The 20,321-nt window shown below is 45.5% G+C and overlaps 1 protein-coding gene across 1 annotated transcript in view; it reads left to right on the top strand.

The window, feature by feature from the left end:
- Positions 1 to 17,654, top strand: part of LOC126455446 (fatty acyl-CoA reductase 1-like) — a 238,813-nt gene extending 221,159 nt beyond the window's left edge. Inside the window, exon 9 of the mRNA XM_050091196.1 lies at positions 17,332 to 17,654. Coding sequence (XP_049947153.1) covers positions 17,332 to 17,425 — 94 coding nt within the window. The 3' untranslated portion in view covers positions 17,426 to 17,654. The remainder of the gene's footprint in view (positions 1 to 17,331) is intronic.
- Positions 17,655 to 20,321: the final 2,667 nt, after the last annotated feature.

Raw genomic sequence — 20,321 nt, 5'->3', positions numbered from 1 at the left:
ATGACACCACTAAAGAAATATAAATGTGATTATACCTTACGTACTTTCCGGTAATCTGAACAGAGTATAGTACAAAACGTTTCTTCCGCACAGTTACTACAAAATGTCCAACTGAGAATTCATCGATCTGTGCAAACTGAGCACAACAGGAACTAGGCACGTTTTGCACTGTATTTAAGAAGCACCCTAATGCAAGCTGCGATAGGTCGCCATGGTGCTCTTCCATGGACAGTGAAAATAGACTTCTTGTTCTGGAGGCACGTAAGGAGCCTATTTTACGAGACTCAGCTCGACCTGTTTGCTAGGGATGTCGCAACAGCAACAGATAGGCAACCGGACTCCTGGGATTCTTGAGCATGCACGCCAGTGGATGTTTTGTCGCACTAGACACTGTTGTGATCGTGGTGGTCCGCATTTGAAACAACACTTGTAAAGAAACATTTATGTATTGATTGCGGACTGTTCTGTACACCGATAGAGCAGACTAAGCCCACTGTCATGAAAGAGTACGCGTTTATCTGAGGGCTGTTCTGTCATCACGGTCTGACATAAGAGTCGTGTTGCCCACTGCGACAGTAGCACACCAAACTGCCTGGAAGTTACATTGTTCGACGCGATCTTGCGAAAGCGAATAGTAATTGCTTACAATAGTACAATGGTTTTTACCAATGGGAGCGAGAGTAGAGTAATAACTTGCAACAACAAGAAGACCCCACATCTGTCCTTTTTGGATTCCTAAAGATCTTCCGAAAATATGAAACGCTACATTTTAGAGCATATCATTTACGATTCTCTTGTAAATTACAGGTATTTGCTGAAGGTGACCTTTTCCTTATAATAGCAGTAAGTGGCCACTAAACACCAGTAGACCTGACCTTTTGCAGTAAGGAGTCGAACATCTACTCAACAACATCAAGTTCTGTTCACTACATTTCCAATCAAATCAATGAACGGAGAAATAGGAAACTTATTCGGAATGCGATACATACATATAGTATTTAACATACCATATAACTCTTCAAATCTGAAACAGAAGGGAAAAACACACAGACGTGACAATAACGTCGAAATCAAAACAACTGTTTCCCAACCAAGAAGAAACCCATTCCACAACTCTTGCTACGTCTGGCCCTAAACGGCAAGAATCATATTAATACATCTCCAGAGAACCTTACACACCATTTCTCGCAGCGACTTCTATTTAGTTTGCGTGCCTATGGAGTATCGTCTCAGTTGTCTGACTGGATTCGTGATTTCCTGTCAGAACAGGTAACAGAAAGTCATCGTGTAAAACAGAAGTAACATCTGGTGTTCCCCAAGAAAGTGTTATGGGCCCAGCCGGCCGCTGTGGCCGAGCAGTTCTAGGCGCTTCAGTCCGGGACCGCGCTGCTGCTACGGTCGCAGGTTCTGATCCTGCCTCGGACTGTATGTGTGTGATGTCTTTAGGTTAGTTAGGTTTAAGTAGTTCTAAGTCTAGGGGACTGATGACCTTTAGATGTTAAGTCGCATAGTGCTTAGAGCCATTTAACCGTTTGTTATGGGCCATCTGTTGTTTCTGATCTACATTAACGATTTAGGACCCAGTCTGAGCAGACCTTTTAGATTGTTTGCCGATGATGCTGTCATCTACCGTCATGTAATGTCATAGGTGATCAAAACTAATTTAGAAATGCTTCAGACAAGACGTATTTATGTTTAAAACCGTGGCAGTTGACCCTCAGTAATGAGAAGTGAGAAGTCATCCAATGAGCATTAAAAGTAATCCGATAAATTTCGGTTACGCAATAATCACATAAATCTAAAGGCTGTAAGCTCACCTAAATACAGTTACGAACAACTGAAAATTGACACCGGCACATAGATAATGTTGTGGGAAAAGAAAGCAACCCAATGACTGCGATTTATTGACAGAACACTTAGAAAATGTGGCTGGTCACTAAAGAGGCTGCTTATCTTGCGCTTTTCCGCCCTCTTCCGGAGTACTGAGATGCTGTGTGATATACGTATTACATAGGTCTGACGGAGGACATAGGAAAAGTTCAAACAAGGACAGCTCGTTTTATATGATTTCGAAATACGGGAGAGGGTGGCAGGATATGATGAGGAAAATGGGATGGAAGTAGTTAAAAGTAAGGTATTTTTCGCTGCGGCAGCAAGTTCTCATTAAACTTCAAACACCAACTTTCTCCCCCGGCTACACTGGTGTCCAAAATTAAGGCAACAAACGGAAATTTTGCAAGGTTGCTTTTATTTTTCCAGAAAATGATACAAAAACCTGACAGTAAACTTGAAACAATGGAAACAATACAGCAAGTAATAAAAAAAGTTCTTCGTTTTTTCCAACCTTTCCCCAAAGCCGGCCTTGGTGGCCGAGCGGTTCTAGGCGCTACAGTATGGAACCGCGCGACCGCTACAGTCGCAGGTTCGAATCCTGCCTCGGGAATGGATGTGTGTGATGTCCTTAGGTTAGTTAGGTTTAAGTAGTTCTAAGTTCTAGGCGACTGATGACCTTAGAAGTTAAGTCCCATAGTGCTCAGAGCCATTTGAACCATTACTTCTCTTTCCCCAATGTTTGGGTCCAGAAATCGTGTTTCATGGACCCTCCAGATGCGAATCCGCCGAGAATCACTCTCCAGGCGAAATCGGAACTCATCTGTGAAAAGAACATTGGCGCTCCGTTCGACCGTCCAAGTGGAATGTTGATGACTCCACATTACCTTCTGTCAAGACATGCCAGAGGTAAACAGACAGCAGATCTCTAACAAGCTGCGACGTGAGATGACAGTTGCCATCCAGTACTAAGGCTGTACTGCCGTGCCCTTACAGCCAAATAACCGTCCATTCTTTCTGATGACACAAGTGGTCGGCCCTACACTGTTCTTTGGGATATTGTTTCAGTCTCTATAAATGTCACCACATCCCAGAAACAACTGAATTCTGGTACCGCGCGCTGCGGAATTTGAATCCCCGCCAGACGTCATGGACGTCGAAGACCCCTAGAGGTCTCTGCACCATCGCGCCATAAGCTGTGGCGGCGCCCGCCTCCTGGCCCGCATTTAGTGTGAGGGCGCCACAGTGGAATTCGTGGTTCCAGCGGCCAATAGCGGCGCCCCCGATAGAGTACTTAAGCACCTGCCTCTCGCTCAGCCAGCCAGTCTAACCTTGGGTACGTCTTTGGACACATCGCTTCGCCTTAGACAGCTTATTTACTTTCTTGTTCTATGTACGAGTATACGTGGATTGTTCACGGGCCACTCCAAGGATCCCGCAGCGCTTTCCGTCACTTCAACCCACGAGATATCAGAGTACCTAACGGCTCAACACAAAAGTTTTGTCTCAAGTACAGATAGCGTTGAGGATCAGTGGACAAAGTTCAAAACCATCGTACAATATGCGTTAGATGAGTATGTGCCAAGCAAGATCGTAAGAGATGGAAAAGAGCCACCGTGGTACAACAACCGAGTTAGAAAACTGCTGCGGAAGCAAAGGGAACTTCACAGCAAACATAAACATAGCCAAAGCCTCGCAAACAAACAAAAATTGTTCTTCTTCTGTAGTGGTCAATCCAAGGATTGGTTTGCAACAGCTACAATGTGCGTCTTTCAGCTTTTCTCTTCATTTCTTTATAGGTGTTACATCCCACATCTTTCACGATTTGATCCATGTACCTCAGTCGTGGTCTTCCTCTTGGACTTTTTCCCTCGACATATCCCTCTATGATTGTGTTCAGGAGTCCTTTATGTCTTAATAGATGGCCTGTAAATTGCACTCTTCTTTTAACAATGAAACTCCAGAAGCTTCTCTTCTCACCTGCTCTTTCCAGAATCACTTCGTTTGTGACCTTGCCGATACATTTTATTTTGAGCATGCGTCTATAGCACCACATTTCAAAAGAATTTAGCTTCTGGTCTTCCTCTGTCCCGAGAGTCCATGTTTCACACCCATAGCATGCCACACTCCACACATATGATTTCAAAAATCTTTTCCTGATTTCAAGGCTGATGCTCTTAGATGTTAATATGTTTTTCTTCTTGTTAAAAGCAGCCTTGGCTTGAGCAATTCTACTTCTCACTTCTGCTTTGCTCCTTCCATCCCTGGTAATATTACTGCCCAGATAAGTAAATTTACCAACTTTTTCAAGCAGTTCATTGCCTACATGAACTTGGATTTTCACTTCATCTTCTTTGTCACATGCCAATACTTTTGTTTTTGCTTTATTAATTCTCATATTATATTCCTACACAGAACAAAAATTACGCGAAGCGAAATGTAGTGTGAGGAGGGCTATGCGAGAGGCGTTCAATGAATTCGAAAGTAAAGTTCTATGTACTGACTTGGCAGAAAATCCTAAGAAATTTTGGTCTTATGTCAAAGCGGTAGGTGGATCAAAACAAAATGTCCACACTCTGTGACCAAAATGGTTCTGAAACAGAGGATGACAGACTAAAGGCCGAAATACTAAATGTCTTTTTCCAAAGCCGTTTCACAGAGGAAGACTGCACTGTAGATCCTTCTCTAGATTGTCGCACAGATGACAAAATGGTAGATATCGAAATAGACGACAGAGGGATAGAGAAACAATTAAAATCGCTCAAAAGAGGAAAGGCCGCTGGACCTGATGGGATACCAGTTCGATTTTACACAGAGTACGCGAAGGAACTTGCCCCCCTTCTTGCAGCGGTGTACCGTAGGTCTGTAGAAGAGCGTAGCGTTCCAAAGGATTGGAAAAGGGCACAGGTCATCCCCGTTTTCAAGAAGGGACGTCGAACAGATGTGCAGAACTATAGACCTATATCTCTAACGTCGATCAGTTGTAGAATTTTGGAACACGTAGTTTTTCGAGGATAATGACTTTCCTGGAGACTAGAAATCTACTCTGTAGGAATCAGCATGGGTTTCGAAAAAGACGGTCATGTGAAACCCAGCTCGCGCTATTCGTCCATGAGATTCAGAGGGCCATAGACAGGGGTTCACAGGTAGATGCCGTGTTTCTTGACTTCCGCAAGGCGTTAGATACAGTTCCTCACAGTCATTTAATGAACAAAGTAAGAGCATATGAACTATCAGACCAATTGTGTGATTGGATTGAAGAATTCCCAGATAACAGAACGCAGCATGTCATTCTCAATGGAGAGAAGTCTTCCGAAGTACAGAGTGATTTCAGGTGTACCGCTGGGGAGTGTCGGAGGACCGTTGCTATTCACAATATACATAAATGACCTTATGGATGACATCGGAAGTTCACTGAGGCTTTTTGCGGATGATGCTGTGGTATATCGAGAGGTTGTAACAATGGAAAATTGTACTGAAATGCAGGAGGATCTGCAGCGAATTGACGCATGGTGCAGGGAATGGCAATTCAGTCTCAATGTAGACAAGTGTAACGTGCTGCGAATACATAGAAAGATAGATCCCTTATCATTTAGCTAAAAAATAGCAGGTCAGCAACTGGAAGCAGTTAATTCAATAAATCTTCTGGGAGTAGGCATTAGGAGTGATATAAAATGTAATGATCATACAATGTTGATCGTCGGTAAAACAGATCCCAGACTGAGATTCATTGGAAGAATACTAAGGAAATGCAATCCGAAAACAAAGGAAGTAGGTTGCAGTACGCTTGTTCGCCCACTGCTTGAATACTGCTCAGCAGTGTGGGATCCGTACCAGATAGGGTTGTTAGGAGAGACAGAGAAGATCCAATGGAGAGCAGCGCGCTTCGTTACAGGATCATTTAGTAATCGCGAAAGCGTTACGGAGATGATACATAAACTCCAGTGGAAGACTCTGCAGGAGAGACGCTCAGTAGCTCGGTACGGGCTTTTGTTAAAGTTTCGAGAACATACCTTCACCGAAGAGTCAAGCACTATATTGCTCCCTCCTACGTATATCTCGCGAAGAGAGCATGATGATAAAATCAGAGAGATTAGAGCCCACACAGAAGCATACCGACAATCCTTCTTTCCACGAACAATACGAGACTGGAATAGAAGGGAGAACCGATAGTGGTACTCAGGGTGCCCTCCGCCACACACAGTCAGGTGGCTTGCGGAGTATGGATGTAGATGTAGATGTAGACCGTTCCAGTAGACGTTACAACATTTCGGCGACGAGGTAAGCGGTGGTCGTTGTTGGTATGGAGGCGAAGTTGGTCTGTCTGCTGGAGCAACAGCAGCAGCTCATGCAGCAGCAGCAACTCCAGTTAGACAGATTACAAAAGTCGCTGCAGTTGCTAACGGACAATGTCGATGCCCGGGACGCGTTGCCACAAGAGCTTCCTTGTCCTCGGGTGTCCGATGCTTTCCCACGTCGGCCGTCGTTTCCACCCTTTAATGACTCTAAAGAGGACTGGGAAACCTACTTACATCGGCTGAAACAACATCATTTCACGGCTTTTCAAGTCATGGACGACTCCTTTCAGCGGTCGTTGTTTTTGTCTTCGGCCTCCCCGGACATGTTCTTTCTTCTCCCCAAGTTGGCACGGTTGTCCGATCCTGTGGTTCTCTCTTTCCAGGAGATCTGCCTTTTTGCTGACAAACTATTATTCCCAACGCTACCACGTGGTCGCCTCTCGGCTGGAGTTCCACCAGTACCATAAACAGCCTGGTCAATCGTATCGTTCCTGGTCACGAACTTGCTGGGTCTCAGCCGTCGATGCGATTTTACGTGCACCAGTCAGCAGTGTAAGTTTTCGTATGCGGACTCCCTGATCCAGGATGTGGTGGTTCAGCTGGCTCCCGATCTTGAGGTCCGCACTGCGGCGTTGAACCTCAACAATCCCTCCTTGGAAGAGATTCTCCACATTTCCCACTCCTTTGAAATTGCTCAAGCCGCTAACGAGCGTCTTATGGTGCGACCGCAGGTGGCGGCGATCGCGGCGTTACGGCGGGTTCCGCCCTCGTGACATCGACGTGGCCCGGCCGACAGAGGCCAGTGCCGTCGGGACCCCTCGTTGTCCGACGTCTCTATGGCATCGGCGCCTTCGGTCACCCCTCGTCGCCGGTCGCGCGGCCCACTTCCCTCATGCCCACAGTTTTTTACTGCCCATTCGCGGGCTGATTGTCCCCATCGCTGGAAACCGTGCACGCTGTATAACAAGGAGGGCCACATCCGATGTTTGTAGTAGTCATTCGACTCGCTCCAGTCCTGCCCCTCCTGGGCCTCAAGATACAGTCCATGCTCTGCGGTCGGTCGTCCCACAGAACTACCCGTCAGTGCGGGAGTTTTTCCTCAATCTCCGCATTTTCACTCAGGATGTCTGTTTTCATGTTGACACTTGGGCCACCGTCTCCTTAATTAATATGACGACATTTACCTGGCTGGGCTCATCTGCATTGTCGCCTCCCTTTCACCATTTGGTCGCCTACAGAGACAGTTCCATTCTCCTTCATGGGCAGTTCGTCGCCCAGGCGTCGTACAAGCATGTTTCCCAGTTCCTTACCCTCTTTATCGTCGACCATCCGTCGGCTTCGAATATTTTAGGACTGGATGCGTTTCAACTGTTGGGCTTTTCAATTTCCGACGAAGTTAAGGTCGCTTCCACGGCTGCTCCCTCTTAGGACTTGGACGATCTGTGCTCCGCTTTTGTGTCGTTGTTTGGACCGGATCTCGGATGTGCTTCCGGCTTTCAGGCACACATCACCCTACGGCCGGATGCACAGCCTCGCTTTTTCCTGGCCTGGCCCTTTCCAGTGGCCTTACGACCAGCGGTCAAGCAGGGACTTGATCGGCTCCAGGCCGCTGGCGTGCTGGAGCCTGTAACTTATAGTGCGTAGGTGATATCACAGGTGGTCACACGGAAACCCAATGGGTCCCTACGGCTGTGTAGGGACTTCGGCGCTACTGTCAATGCTCAGTCCCTGATTGACACTTACCCCATTCCCCGACAGGAAGACCCTCTTGCCAAGCTTGCCGGGGGAGATCGACCTGGCTGAGGCACACCACCAGTTGCCCTTGGATGCCGAATCTCAGAACATAATGGTTATCAACACGCCTTTCGGATTGTATAAGTACAAGCGCCTTTCCTTTGGTGTCTATTCGGCGCCGGCCATTTTCCAGCGATTCCTGGAGCAGCTTACACAGCCTATCCCTGCCTGTGTGAATTATCTTGGTCACCGGGCGTTCCCGCCAGGTACACTAGCAAAACCTCAGTGCCATATTTCACACTCTGCACTCTGCTGGTTTACGCTGTCGGCTGGACAAGTGTTGTTTTTTCCAACCGGAAGTGGAATACTTAGGCCACTGGCTTAGCAAAGATGGCATTCGCCCTTCAGGTCGTAATGTTGCGGCCATTGAGGCCCTTCCTTGTGCCAAGGACTTATCTGAACTCTAGGTGTTTTTGGGCAAGTTTACTTATTACTTAAAGTTTTTGCCCCAGGCTGCCTCCGTTGCTCAACCCCTCAATCACTTGCGTTACAAAGGGGTACCTTTTGATTGGACGCCAGCCTGTGACCAGGCTTTTCTCCGTTTAAAAGCGATGCTCAAGTCCGCCCCTTGTCTTACTCCCTTTTCTCCGGATGGCCCCTAGGTTGTGGCGGCTGATGCATCGGCGTATGGCACTGGGGCCGTCCTTGTGTGCCAGGATGCTGATGTCTCCAAACAGCCCATCGCATATGCCTCTAAGACGTTGACCCCAGCACAACAGCACTACTCCCAGATGGATAAGGACACTCTGGCGATCGTGTTCGCTGTCCAAGAATTTCACACCTATCTCTTTGGGGCAAAGTTCACCCTCCTGACGGACCATAAACCCTTGGTTACACTTTTTGGACACCACTCGCACCTTCCAGAGCGGACAGCTCAACGTCTCCAGCGCTGGGCATTGTTTTTACACCCACCATCCCCCATGCTAACGCGGACGCTTTGTCACATATCCCAGCAGGCCCCAATCCTGCCTTTGACCGACAGCAAGTCCTCTGCTTTCACACTGATTCCGCCGCCGTGTTGCGCTGGCCGGTCTGCCTCTTATGGCTGCTCACATTGCTGCGGCTACCCGCCGCAACCCTGTGTTGCTGCAGGTTCTCAACCACGTGGTCCACAGGTGGCCGTCCTATGTTACTCGTCAGATGCAGTCCTATTTCAACCCCTGGTGCCACCTGTCCCACAGGCTCTCTTGGACGATGATGTCCTTCTGTTGGCCACAGAGTCGGATGCCCATCAGATGGTCATCCCTCCTGAATTGCAGCTTATGGTGCTCGGTTTGTTACACCACGGGCACTGGGGTATGTCCCGAATGAAAGTTTTGGCTCGCCAGCATGTGTATTGGCCTGGCATTCATGGCGATATGGAGCTCCTGGTCCGTGGGTGCACTGTCTGTGTGCGTCACCGGGCAAGCTCCCCTCAGTCGTTTGCACCCTGGCTTGAGCCTTGCTGTCCCTGCGATCGGATCCATATCGAATTTGCGGGCCCATTTTTGGGGTCCATATGGTAACTCATCATTGATGCCTACTCCGGATACCCCATATGTTGTCTGCATGGCAGCCACCACTCATGGCCCTGGCCCAGGTTCTCACCATTGAGGGCCTGCCACACATGTTGGTCTCCGATAATGGTCCCCAATTCACGGCCCTCCTTCCATGACTTCTGTCAGGCCAAAAGTATCAAATTTTTCTGTAGCCCCCTTTCCACCTTTGGTCCAATGGTGCAGCGGAGAGGCTTCTCCGCACTTTTAAGCACCAGTTGACTAAGGTGAGCTACACATCTCCAACCAAGTCGGCCCTCACCCTGTTTTTGAGCACCTATCACACTACGCCAATTGACTGAAGCAGTTCGGCAGAGCTCCTTCATGGACGACAGCCGCGGACCCTGCTCCATTTGCTGATGCCATCCTCCTACCACCGCCACTCCCGGCCCTCGCAGCGGTATGCCCCTGGCACGGCCGTATGGGCCCGCGAGTACGGGCGCAAGGGGGGTTGGACACCCGCCATGGTCGTCGCGGTCTATGGGCGGCGTGTAACGTCGGTGCAGACGTCGAAAGGGTTGGAGCGCCGCCATTACAATCAGCTCCGCCCGCGTGCCGCCACGGGTCTCGCGCCGCTGCCTATTCCCTTCAGATACAGACGTGGCCCTCGAGTCACCGTCGCTGCCCCGGTTGCCGTCTCCCGCGGGCCTGCCACCAGCCCTCTCCGCCTCCGGGTGGATCGGTGGCTCCCTCCCCCGCCCTGGACTCCGGATCGGTTGTCATGGATACCTAGGGCGTCCCTTCCTCCCCGCCAATAGCTGTTGATGAGCCCAGCTCCTCTTCCCACTGCCACCCACCTCGGCACTGTCCGGGGTGTTTCCGTCCCTACGCGCAAGTTTCAGGGGGGAGGGATCTGGTACCGCGTGACGCGGAATTTAAATCCCCGCCAGACATCATGGACGTCGAAGACCCCTTTAAGTCTCTGCAGCATCGCGCCATAAGCTGTGGCGGCGCGAGCCTCCTGGCCCGCATGTAGTGTGAGGGCGCCACAGTTGAACACATGGTTCCAGCTGCCAATAGCGGCGCCCCCGGTAGAATACTTAAGCGCCTGCCTCTCGCTCAGCCAGCCAGGCTAACCCAGCGTACGTCTCTGGACACATCGCCTCGTGTTAGACAGCTTATTTACTTTCTTGTTCTGTGTGCGAGTGGACGTGGTTGTTAGGCTTTCTTGTGACTCCGTTGTTTCGATCTTGTTGTTGTTCGTTCTGTCCTTCGTTGGTCGTGTCCGTCCTCTTCCGTTGTGTTGTTGTTCACGGGCCACACCGCCGGTCCCGCCGCGGTTCCCATCACTTCAACCCCGCGACCGTTCCGGTCACCGTTACAACAAGAACGATTGAGTTTAAGCCATCGGGCCACATCAGTATACGACTCTCCCGCTTCCATTCTTCCTGTGGCCCTCCACAGCAGAGAGTCTGTAGGCGTATTTACTGTGCCACGCTGCACCGTCTGTGACTGTGTACACAGCGGCTGTAGGTGTGGGACGACCCTGCAAACACTACCCCACTTTATAGGTGCCCTGATGTCACTGCTGGCGTGCAGCTACATCTGTTGACAATTTGTATGACTATAACGTGAATTAGACAAAGGACGGGGAAATAGCAGTTTGTTGCTTTAATTTTGGACACCAGTGTGTTTTGTTGGCGCCCATCTATATCTATAATCATCATAATAAAATGAGAGAAATCAGAGCTCACAAGAAAAGATTCACGTGTTCGTTTTCCCCACATATTCTCTTCCTTTCAGCGGAGTAAGGTGCAGCTATGAATATATTCGAAAGTATTTTTTCGTGAATAAGTTGTGTCTTTCGACAATTTACTCATGCTTGGAACACAAAATATAATTACTATTTCCTTAACTAAGTAGAAGGATAGAAACAAACTTTAATTATATGGTATTCTTTCTCCTCTCTAGGAAGGCTAGTGCCATTTCAGCTGTCAGAAAAAAAAATGGCTCTGAGCACTATGGGACTCAACTGCTGCGGTCATCAGTCCCCTAGAACTTAGAACTACTTATACCTAACTAACCTAAGGACATCACACACATCCACGCCCGAGGCAGGATTCGAACCTGCAACCGTAGCAGTCGCACGGTTCCTGACTGCGCGCCTAGAACCGCGAGACCACCGCGGCCGGCTTTTCAGCTGTCATATGGTAATAATTTTCACAGCAGTGAGTGTCGCAACTGTAGGCAATGCTACACTCCGCTATTACTCCATGTTTACTGTTGATCGTTCTGTTGATTGTATACTGTAGTGGCCTTCAGTTCCAAGTTGGTCTGATTCAACTCGCAGTGTTATTTTATGCTGCGCAAGCCACTTCATCTCCAAATGATAACTGCAACCTACATCTTTCTGATTCTATTTCCTGTATTTATCTCTTGGTCTTCCTGTACACCAGTACTTTCCTCAAATACTAAATTTGCGATCCCTTGATGTCTCAGAATATGTCATATCAACGGGCCTCTTCTTTTAGTCTAGCTGTCCCACAAATTTCTTGTCTCACCATTTCTCGCCAGTACCTTCTCATTAGTTGCGCGATTTACCCATCTAATCTTCAGTATACTTCTGTAGCACCACAATTCAAGAGCCTCTATTCCTTCTTATCTACTCTGTTTTAACCCATGTTTCGCTTCCATACGTACATGTCTACATCCCAGACAAATACCTACAGAACACATTTACTAACACTTAAAACCTATATTCAATGCTAACAAATTTCCGTTCTTCAGAAACACTGTTTTCCACTGCCAGTCGACGTTTTATATCTTCTCTACTTTGGCTATCAGATTTTTGCTGGCCAAATAGTAAATCTCATCAACTACTTTTAGTGACTCTTCCCTAATCTAATTCCCTTAGCATCATCTGATTTCATTCAACTGCATTCCATTATATCTGCTTTACTTTTGTTAATTATCATCGTACAACCTCCATTCAAGACGTTACCGATTCTGTTCAACGGCTCTTCCAAATCCTTTGACGTTTCTGACAGAGTTACAATGTGAAACTTCCTGGCAGATTAAAACTGTATGCTCGACCGAGACTCTAACTCGGGACCTTTGCCTTTCGCGGGCAAATGCTGGCAGAAGCAAAGCTGTGAGGACCGGGCGTGAGTCGTGCTTCGGTAGCTCAGATGGTAAGGGTTAGCTGCCCTCTGTAATAAAAAAAACTTAGTTAATGGATCAATAACGAACTGAAACGGGTGTCTTGCGATGTCCGCACCGAGCAAATGGCACGAACGAAAACACGAACAAAATGAGATTAAAAAAAAAAAGAAAAGGTGGTAGAGCACTTGCCCGCGAAAGGCAAAGGTCCCGAGTTCGAGTCTCGGTCGGGCACACAGTTTTAATCTGCCAGGAAGTTTCATATCAGCGCACACTCCGCTGCAGAGTGAAAATCTCATTTTGGAGAGTTACAATGTCATCAGCAAACATCAAAATAAAATTTTTATTGCTTCTCCCATAAATTTAGTTACTACTCCAAATTTTTTTTTGCCATCCTTTATTGCATGCTCAGTGTACAGATTGACTAACAACAGGTATAGGCTACAACCCAGTCTCACTCCCTTCTCAACCACAACTTCCCCTTCATGCCCCTCGAATCTTATAACTGCCATTTGGTAGCTGTACAAGGCGTAAATAGGCTTCCTCTTCCTGTATTTTACCCCTACTACCTTCAAAATATCAAACAGAGTACTCCAGTCAAAAGTCTACAGTTGCTAAAGAGGTAGGTCTGCCATTCCTTTAGCTATCTTCTGCCCGCCGCGATAGCTGAGTGGTCAGCGTGACGGATTGCCGTCCTAAGGACCCGGGTTCGATTCCTGGGTCGGGGATTTTCTACTCTCAGGGACTGGGTGTTGTGTTGTCATCATCATCATTTCATCCCCAAACGGCGTGCAGGTCGCCCAATGTGACGTCGCATGTAATAAGACCTGCACCAAGGCGGCCGGACCTGCCCCGTAAGGCGCCTCCCGGCGAATGACGCCAAACGCTCATTTCCGTTACCTATCTTCTAAGTTAAGTCGTAGGTTCGGTATTGCTTCGCGAATAGGCTACTAACAGTTTTTACGTTCTTCTGTAAAGAATTCGTGTTTGTGTTATGCAGCCATGACTTATCAGCCTCGTAATTCGGTACTGTTTCTACAGTGATGCTTTCAAGTTCATCGCCCTTGTATAAACTCTCTATATATTCCTTTTATCTTTCAGCTTTCCCTTCTATGCTTAGTATTGGTTTCACACCTGAGCTCTTGCCGGCCGCGGTGGTCTCGCGGTTCTAGGCGCTCAGTCCGGAGCCGCGCGACTGCTACGGTCGCAGGTTCGAATCCTGCCTCGGGCATGGATGTGTGTGATGTCCTTAGGTTGGTTAGGTTTAAGTAGTTCTAAGTTATAGGGGACTGATGACCTAAGATGTTAAGTCCCATAGTGCTCAGAGCCATTTGAACCTGAGCTCTTGACAATGGTGGAGCTGCTTCACATTCCTCCAATCGCCTCTTTCATTTTCCTGTGGACTGTATCCTAGTGAAATAAGTTTCTAAATTCTTACGTTTGTCATCTAGCCATTCCTGCTTAGCCATTTTGGACTTCCTGGCAATCTCATTTTTAGACGTTTGTAATCCCTTTCGCCTGCTTCATTTGCTGGATTTTTGTTTTCTCCTCTCAGCAGTTATATTCAATATGTCCTGCGATATACAAGAATCTCTACTAGGCCTTGTCTTCATACATATTTAAACCACTGCTGCCTTCACTATTTCATCCCTCAAAGGTACCCAACTGTCTTTTCTACTGTATTCCTTACCTTTGTTCTAGTCTATCGTTGCCTAATGCCCCCTATGAAATGCTCAACAGCATCTCATTCTTTAACTTATTTAGGTTCCATCACCTTACATTCCTATCATTTTTCAGTTTCTACAGTTTTAATCTCCAGTTCATAACTAATGAATTGTGGTCAGAATCCACATTTGCGCATGGAGATGTCTTGCAGTTTAAAATCTAGTTCCTAAATCTCTACCTTACAGTTATATAATCAATGCAAAACATTATAGTGTGTCTAGATCTTTTCCGTGTATACAACCATTTCACGGTTCTTAAACCAGAAAAGATTAAATTAGGCTGTGTGCAAAATTCTAACAAGTGGCTTTCTCTTTCATTCTTCTCCCGCAGTCCATACCATTTTTCTTTCTTTTCTTTTTTGTACTGTCGAATTTCAGTCCCCCATCACAATTAAACTTTCGTTTCCTTTGACTATCTGAATAATTTGTTTTATCTCATCATACATTTCCTCAGCCTGTTCATCATCTGCAGAGCTAGCTGGTATATGAAAGTCTACTAATGTCGTGAGTATTGAATTTGTGTCTTTCTTGACTGCAATAATGTGTTGACTATGCTGTTCATACTAGGTTAGCTGCATTCCTTTTTTATTCATTATAAAACCTTTTCCTGCATTACCCCTATTTGATTTTGTATTTACAACCCTTTATTCCCCTGACCCAAGGTCTGTTCCTCTTGACACCAAACCTCACTTAGTCCCAATTGATCTAACTACAACCTACCCACTCCCATTTTTAAATTTTCGAACCTACCTGCCCAATTAAGGGATCTAACGTTTCATGCTCCGACCTGTAGATCGCAAATTATGTCCCCCCTGATAATAAAACTTTCCTGAGTAGTCCCCTCCCGGAAATTTTAACTATTTTACCTGAAAAACATTTTAGCCAAGAGGATTCCATCATCATTTTACTATGGGATACAACTGCACGCCCTTGGGAACTGATTCTGTTTTAGTTTCCCCTTGCTTTCAGCCGTTTACAGCACTATTGTAGCCAGGTCATTTTGGTTGATGTTACAAGGGCAGATCAGTCACTCATACAGAGTGTTTCCCCTACAACTACTAAAAAGAATATGGCCTCTCTTCAGGACCCACGTGATTGTTTGACCTCTAAGCAGATAACAGTCCATTGCTGTTACACATTCGGAGTGGCTATCTCTATTGCTGAGGCACGCAAGCCAAGTCATCACCGACAGGGTCCATGGTTCATGGGGTGAAACCCCCATCTCCCGGTAGTCCTAACTGGCAACAACAATGTATTAAACCACTCTACACTACCACCAAAACAAGTGCAATGGAATTTCAAATAAGAAGTGATTATTCTTAAAATGCACTGTACAATCTCAAAACTTCACTTGCATGATCTTAAAAGGATACTAGATATTGACTACAGCCAAATCTAGGGCACAAGAATGTGATAATTTTATAATGAAAGGAGTTTTGTAGGTTAATCCTATTGGAACCTCATCTTACAGATAAATCCTTAGCGTTTAAATTACTATATAAACTATAAGAAAGTAATAATGTCGTGAATCAGGTAAAAACAGTGAGTGATATACGCATAAGAACTTTCGTTTTCAGAAGCACAGAAATCGTACTATTCATTTGGCGGACATTTCGTCAAATACTCGTAATGAAATACTTAAGTTAAACAAGATGGAGTTGAAGGGCTTTAAATGTTCTATCAGCCTTAAGCAGCAACAATATTTATGTTCCATGGAATTCATTGATGTTTTCCACTACATTATGGAACATTTACAGCTTTCTCAACTTCCGTCACGCTTATTTTTCAGTTTTTTATTGGAAAATAGTCTGAGAAACTATAATAAATCAATAAATGCTGAATAATCACAGTTTATAACTTATCACTTCATGTAAATATCCTCCTGCAAAAGTATCTGTTTTCTTAGTATGCTTATTATCTCAGGATCTGAAACATATAATTACCTTAGCCGTTAAAGAAGCTGTGCGAGAAAGTGTGAATTGCTGGTGCTGCGTTTGTTGTTGTGTTCCTTCTTCCATATAAGCGTATACACTCTAACACAAAAAGACGACATACGACGAAGGAATTAACTGAATAGAACGGAAATCGGTAGATATAATGTATGTGTACAAACAAACAAATAATTGCAGTTCCTGAAGAATTAGATGATTTATTCAGGAGAAAGAGCTTCACAGACTAAGCATGTCAATAACACGTTGGTCCACTTCTGGCCCCTAGGCAAGCAATTATTCGGCTTGGCACTGAATGATAGACTTGTTGGATGTTGTTCTGGGGGATATTGTGCCAAACTCTTTCCAATTGGCATGTTAGGTAGGCAAAATCTCATGTTCGTTAGAGGGTCCCGTCCAAACATTCTCAACTGGGGAGAGATCCAGTGACCTTGCTGGTCAAGGCAAGGTTTGAGAAAAACGAAGACAAGCGATAGAATCTCTCGCTGTGTGTACAGGGAATTATCTTCCTAAAACGTAATCCTGGGATATCTTGCATGGAAGGTAAGGGAATATGGCATCATATATCGTTAACATATCTCTGTGGTGTAAGTGTGCCATGGATGACAACCAAACAGATCCTGCTATGAAATGAAATGACTCCTCAGACTGTTACTCTTGGTTGTCGGGCCATATGGTTGCGATAGTCAGGTTTGTATCGCATCGCTGTCTGGAGCATATGCAGATATATCTTTGCTGGTCATCAGGGCTCAGTCCTAAGCAGAACTTATCACTGAAGGCAATTCTGTTCCAGTCAATGAGATTCCAGGCCGAAGACGTGTCTGGAGTCGTCCCAGATAGCCGTTGGATACCACCCTTATTGATGGCAGCTTGCAGTCAAAATGAGCCCCGTTAATATATACTGGAAAATAATCGTGACTGAAGCTGGGAAAGTGTAATTTTATGAACATGATTTGTGTTTCGAAACAAATTCGTATTCTTCTATGTTTGACTGTGATATTCTATCAGGTACCTGGATGTTTGAAGACAGTACTGACCATATAGGTTATATTGTATGGCTGTATTACATTTAACAAAACGTGGTTTTGTTTAACTATTTCAGGTTGACAGTTCTGCACTACACAACAGTTACCATACTGAGTTCGCTGCTGCTACTGGTGCTGTGGCGAATTATCCGTGTTCTGATAGAACTGTGACATGTACAGTGCCATACGGTTGCACCAACAAACTCTTGAGTTCCTCTAAGCACGCCACTTCCATAGAGCCCATTGACAGTTGTGCATCAGGTCCACACTCAAAGTAACTTTTGACATCAATTCACATCTATATAGATCTATTACAACGTTATTGCTCTATTTATGCTGTCTTCATAGTCTAAATGTAAATCACCAAAACTCTGTTTGGACTAATATTGTCTAAATTCATTTAATTGTTCTTATTTCTGAAATTACTCTTACTATTTATTGTCAGGATGAGATTTGATACTAATTTTTAGGTTTTGAATTACTTACTAGATTATCTTTAATGTTGCTTGTCTTGATGTAACATATTTCCTCTCGAGATGTTATAACAGAAGAAATAAAAGACGTATACAATACCAATTCAACTTCTTACAGAACTGTATGAATGCAGAGTCTCGCGGCGATAACATTGAATAAAATGTTCTCGGGTTTCCAAACGCGTCAGTTGGTTAAAACTACACCAGCTTTCGGCCAAGTTCTCCTTGACCAATGTCAAGTGTTATGACTGCCAGTGGGCTGTTGGTGAGCCCTTATATAAGCTAACTGCCGGCTGTGACGTCACTGGTGCCCGTGACATTGCCATATATGGCGATTTGGCTATGGTATCCCATCATATCAACACCGCTGCCACCAGGAGGATATTTCGTCGTGCCAGCTTTGCATTATTACAAGAAATGATTCACAACACAAGGCAACAGCTGGATGCAAATGGACGTGCTCTCATGGCCTGGCACCTGCAGTTATCAAGAACACTCACAGCTTTGGACTGGGAATGGGTCGACGCTGCTACGGTTTCTCAACAGACGTCAGCGCAAAAACGAACTACAGATAAGCAGAAAGGTAAGTTCGGCCGCCTTTCGCAACAACAACACTTGGCCACACGGACGCTAGAAATTAGACGAATTTTTGGAACACCTCATTGGCATCAACAGTTATATCCAGTTCACCTTGGAGCTGGAAAAAGATAATGCATTGAACTTCCTCGACGTCCTTGTCCACCGTAAACGAAATGGGTGCCTTGGCCACAGCGTCTACAGAAAACCCACCCACACAGACCTGTACCTGCACGCCACCAGCCATCATCATCCAGCACAAAAGCGCGCAGCATTGCAAACATTGGTGCATCGTGCAAGAGTAATATCAGACGACGACAACCTGCACCATGAACTGAGCCACCTACGCAAGGTTTTCAGGAATAACGGCTACAGCACCTATCAAGTGAAAGAAGTGATTTCTGGGAAAGATCAGAATAAGACCAACGACGAAGAGCAGGAAAAGAAACTTGCTTTGCTGCCATTATGTGGCTCTGTGTCGGGCAAGATAAGCCGCCTGTTGAAAATACACAAGATAAAATCAGTCTTCAGGCCTCCAACGACAATCCGTCAAGTACTGAGACCAGTTAAAGACGCTGTAGGTCTCGGAACACCCGGAGTCTTCTAAATACCTTGTGAGTGTGGCGAGAAGTACATCGGGCAAACAGAGCGCACTGTGGAACAGCGCAGGAAAGAACGTGAGAGGTGTTATCGCCTGCGCTATCCAGAGAAATCTGCGTTAGCTGGGCTTGTGTTAGAAAACGGTCACCACATAAAATTTGGCGATACCTCAGTCGTGGCTCGCACTAACGTCTTCTGGGACAGTTTAGTAAAGGAAGCAATTGAAATAAAAATTACCACAAACACCCTGAATAGAGACGGTGGCTTACAGCTCACCGCTGCGTGGGATCCAGCGATCGCGCGGTTGAAGAGGGCTCATCGAACGCCGACTCAAAACATGCCCATGTATGGCAATGTCACGGGCACCAGTGTCGTCACAGGCGGCAGTTAGCGTATATAAGGGCGCACCAACAGCCCACTGGCAGTCATAACACTTGACAATGGCCAAGGAGTGCTTGGCCGAAAGCTCGCGCAATTTTAACCAATTGACGCGGTTGGAAACCCGAGAACATTTTATACTTACAGAACCGATTTTTTGTTAAAATTTTCTTTCCTATTTTCGTTACAGCCTTTTCTGAAGCTTCAAGTTCAGAATTAGTATATCAAATGAGAGAACAGTTTCCTGCTTCGAAGTCAACGAATATATACTATAACAAATAACGTCTTGTGAAGCTCATGTACAGACCACAACTGACAACACAGCTCTTAAGTCACCAAAATATCCCAGTTGTAGCCTTCTGATGTTTATTGGAGTACACCCTTCAAAATTATAGAGTTATTAATTCATGAGTAAACTATAGGAATGCCAAACTACAGTTACAACAGTAGGACATGAAATGAAAGGTATAGTACAGAAGACAGTGAGAGATTTGCAGCTTCTCCCCATATTATTCCATTTGTATATAGACTACACAGGAAAGAGAACCAAGGCAAGATTTGGGAAACGAATCCTAACTCAGAGAGAAGAAAGAAAAATTCAAAACTTACTTAAGACACTAACGTTGTGCTACAGACCGCATGGAACTTGGAAGGTCATTTGGACAGAATGAATTTTATCTTGAAATGAGTTTATGAGTGTCAACAAAATTAAAATAAAGTCAACACCTGCAACTGAATTAAACCATCTCTTATTCTGCTGTGTCCACACTATGTAGATATGGACAATGAAAAATATAAATAATAAATATAAGAGTAGGGTGCCATTAATCGCCATAAAGGTGTTATTAAAGTAATTATCTTCACTAAAAAGGAGATATTTCTTAAATACAGGATATCGATTTATGTACTGGAAGTAGTGTCTGAAAACATTTGTTTGGCTTTTACAATTATATAGAAATTAAACATGGGCAATAGAAGCCCTGGAAATATGATTTGATGGGAGGATAGTGAAAATTAGACAAGTTGGTAGAGTATCTAAT

Source organism: Schistocerca serialis, chromosome 2, assembly GCF_023864345.2.
Source record: "Schistocerca serialis cubense isolate TAMUIC-IGC-003099 chromosome 2, iqSchSeri2.2, whole genome shotgun sequence".
Lineage (NCBI taxonomy): Eukaryota > Metazoa > Arthropoda > Insecta > Orthoptera > Acrididae > Schistocerca > Schistocerca serialis.
This window is presented reverse-complemented; position numbering and strand designations above follow the sequence as displayed.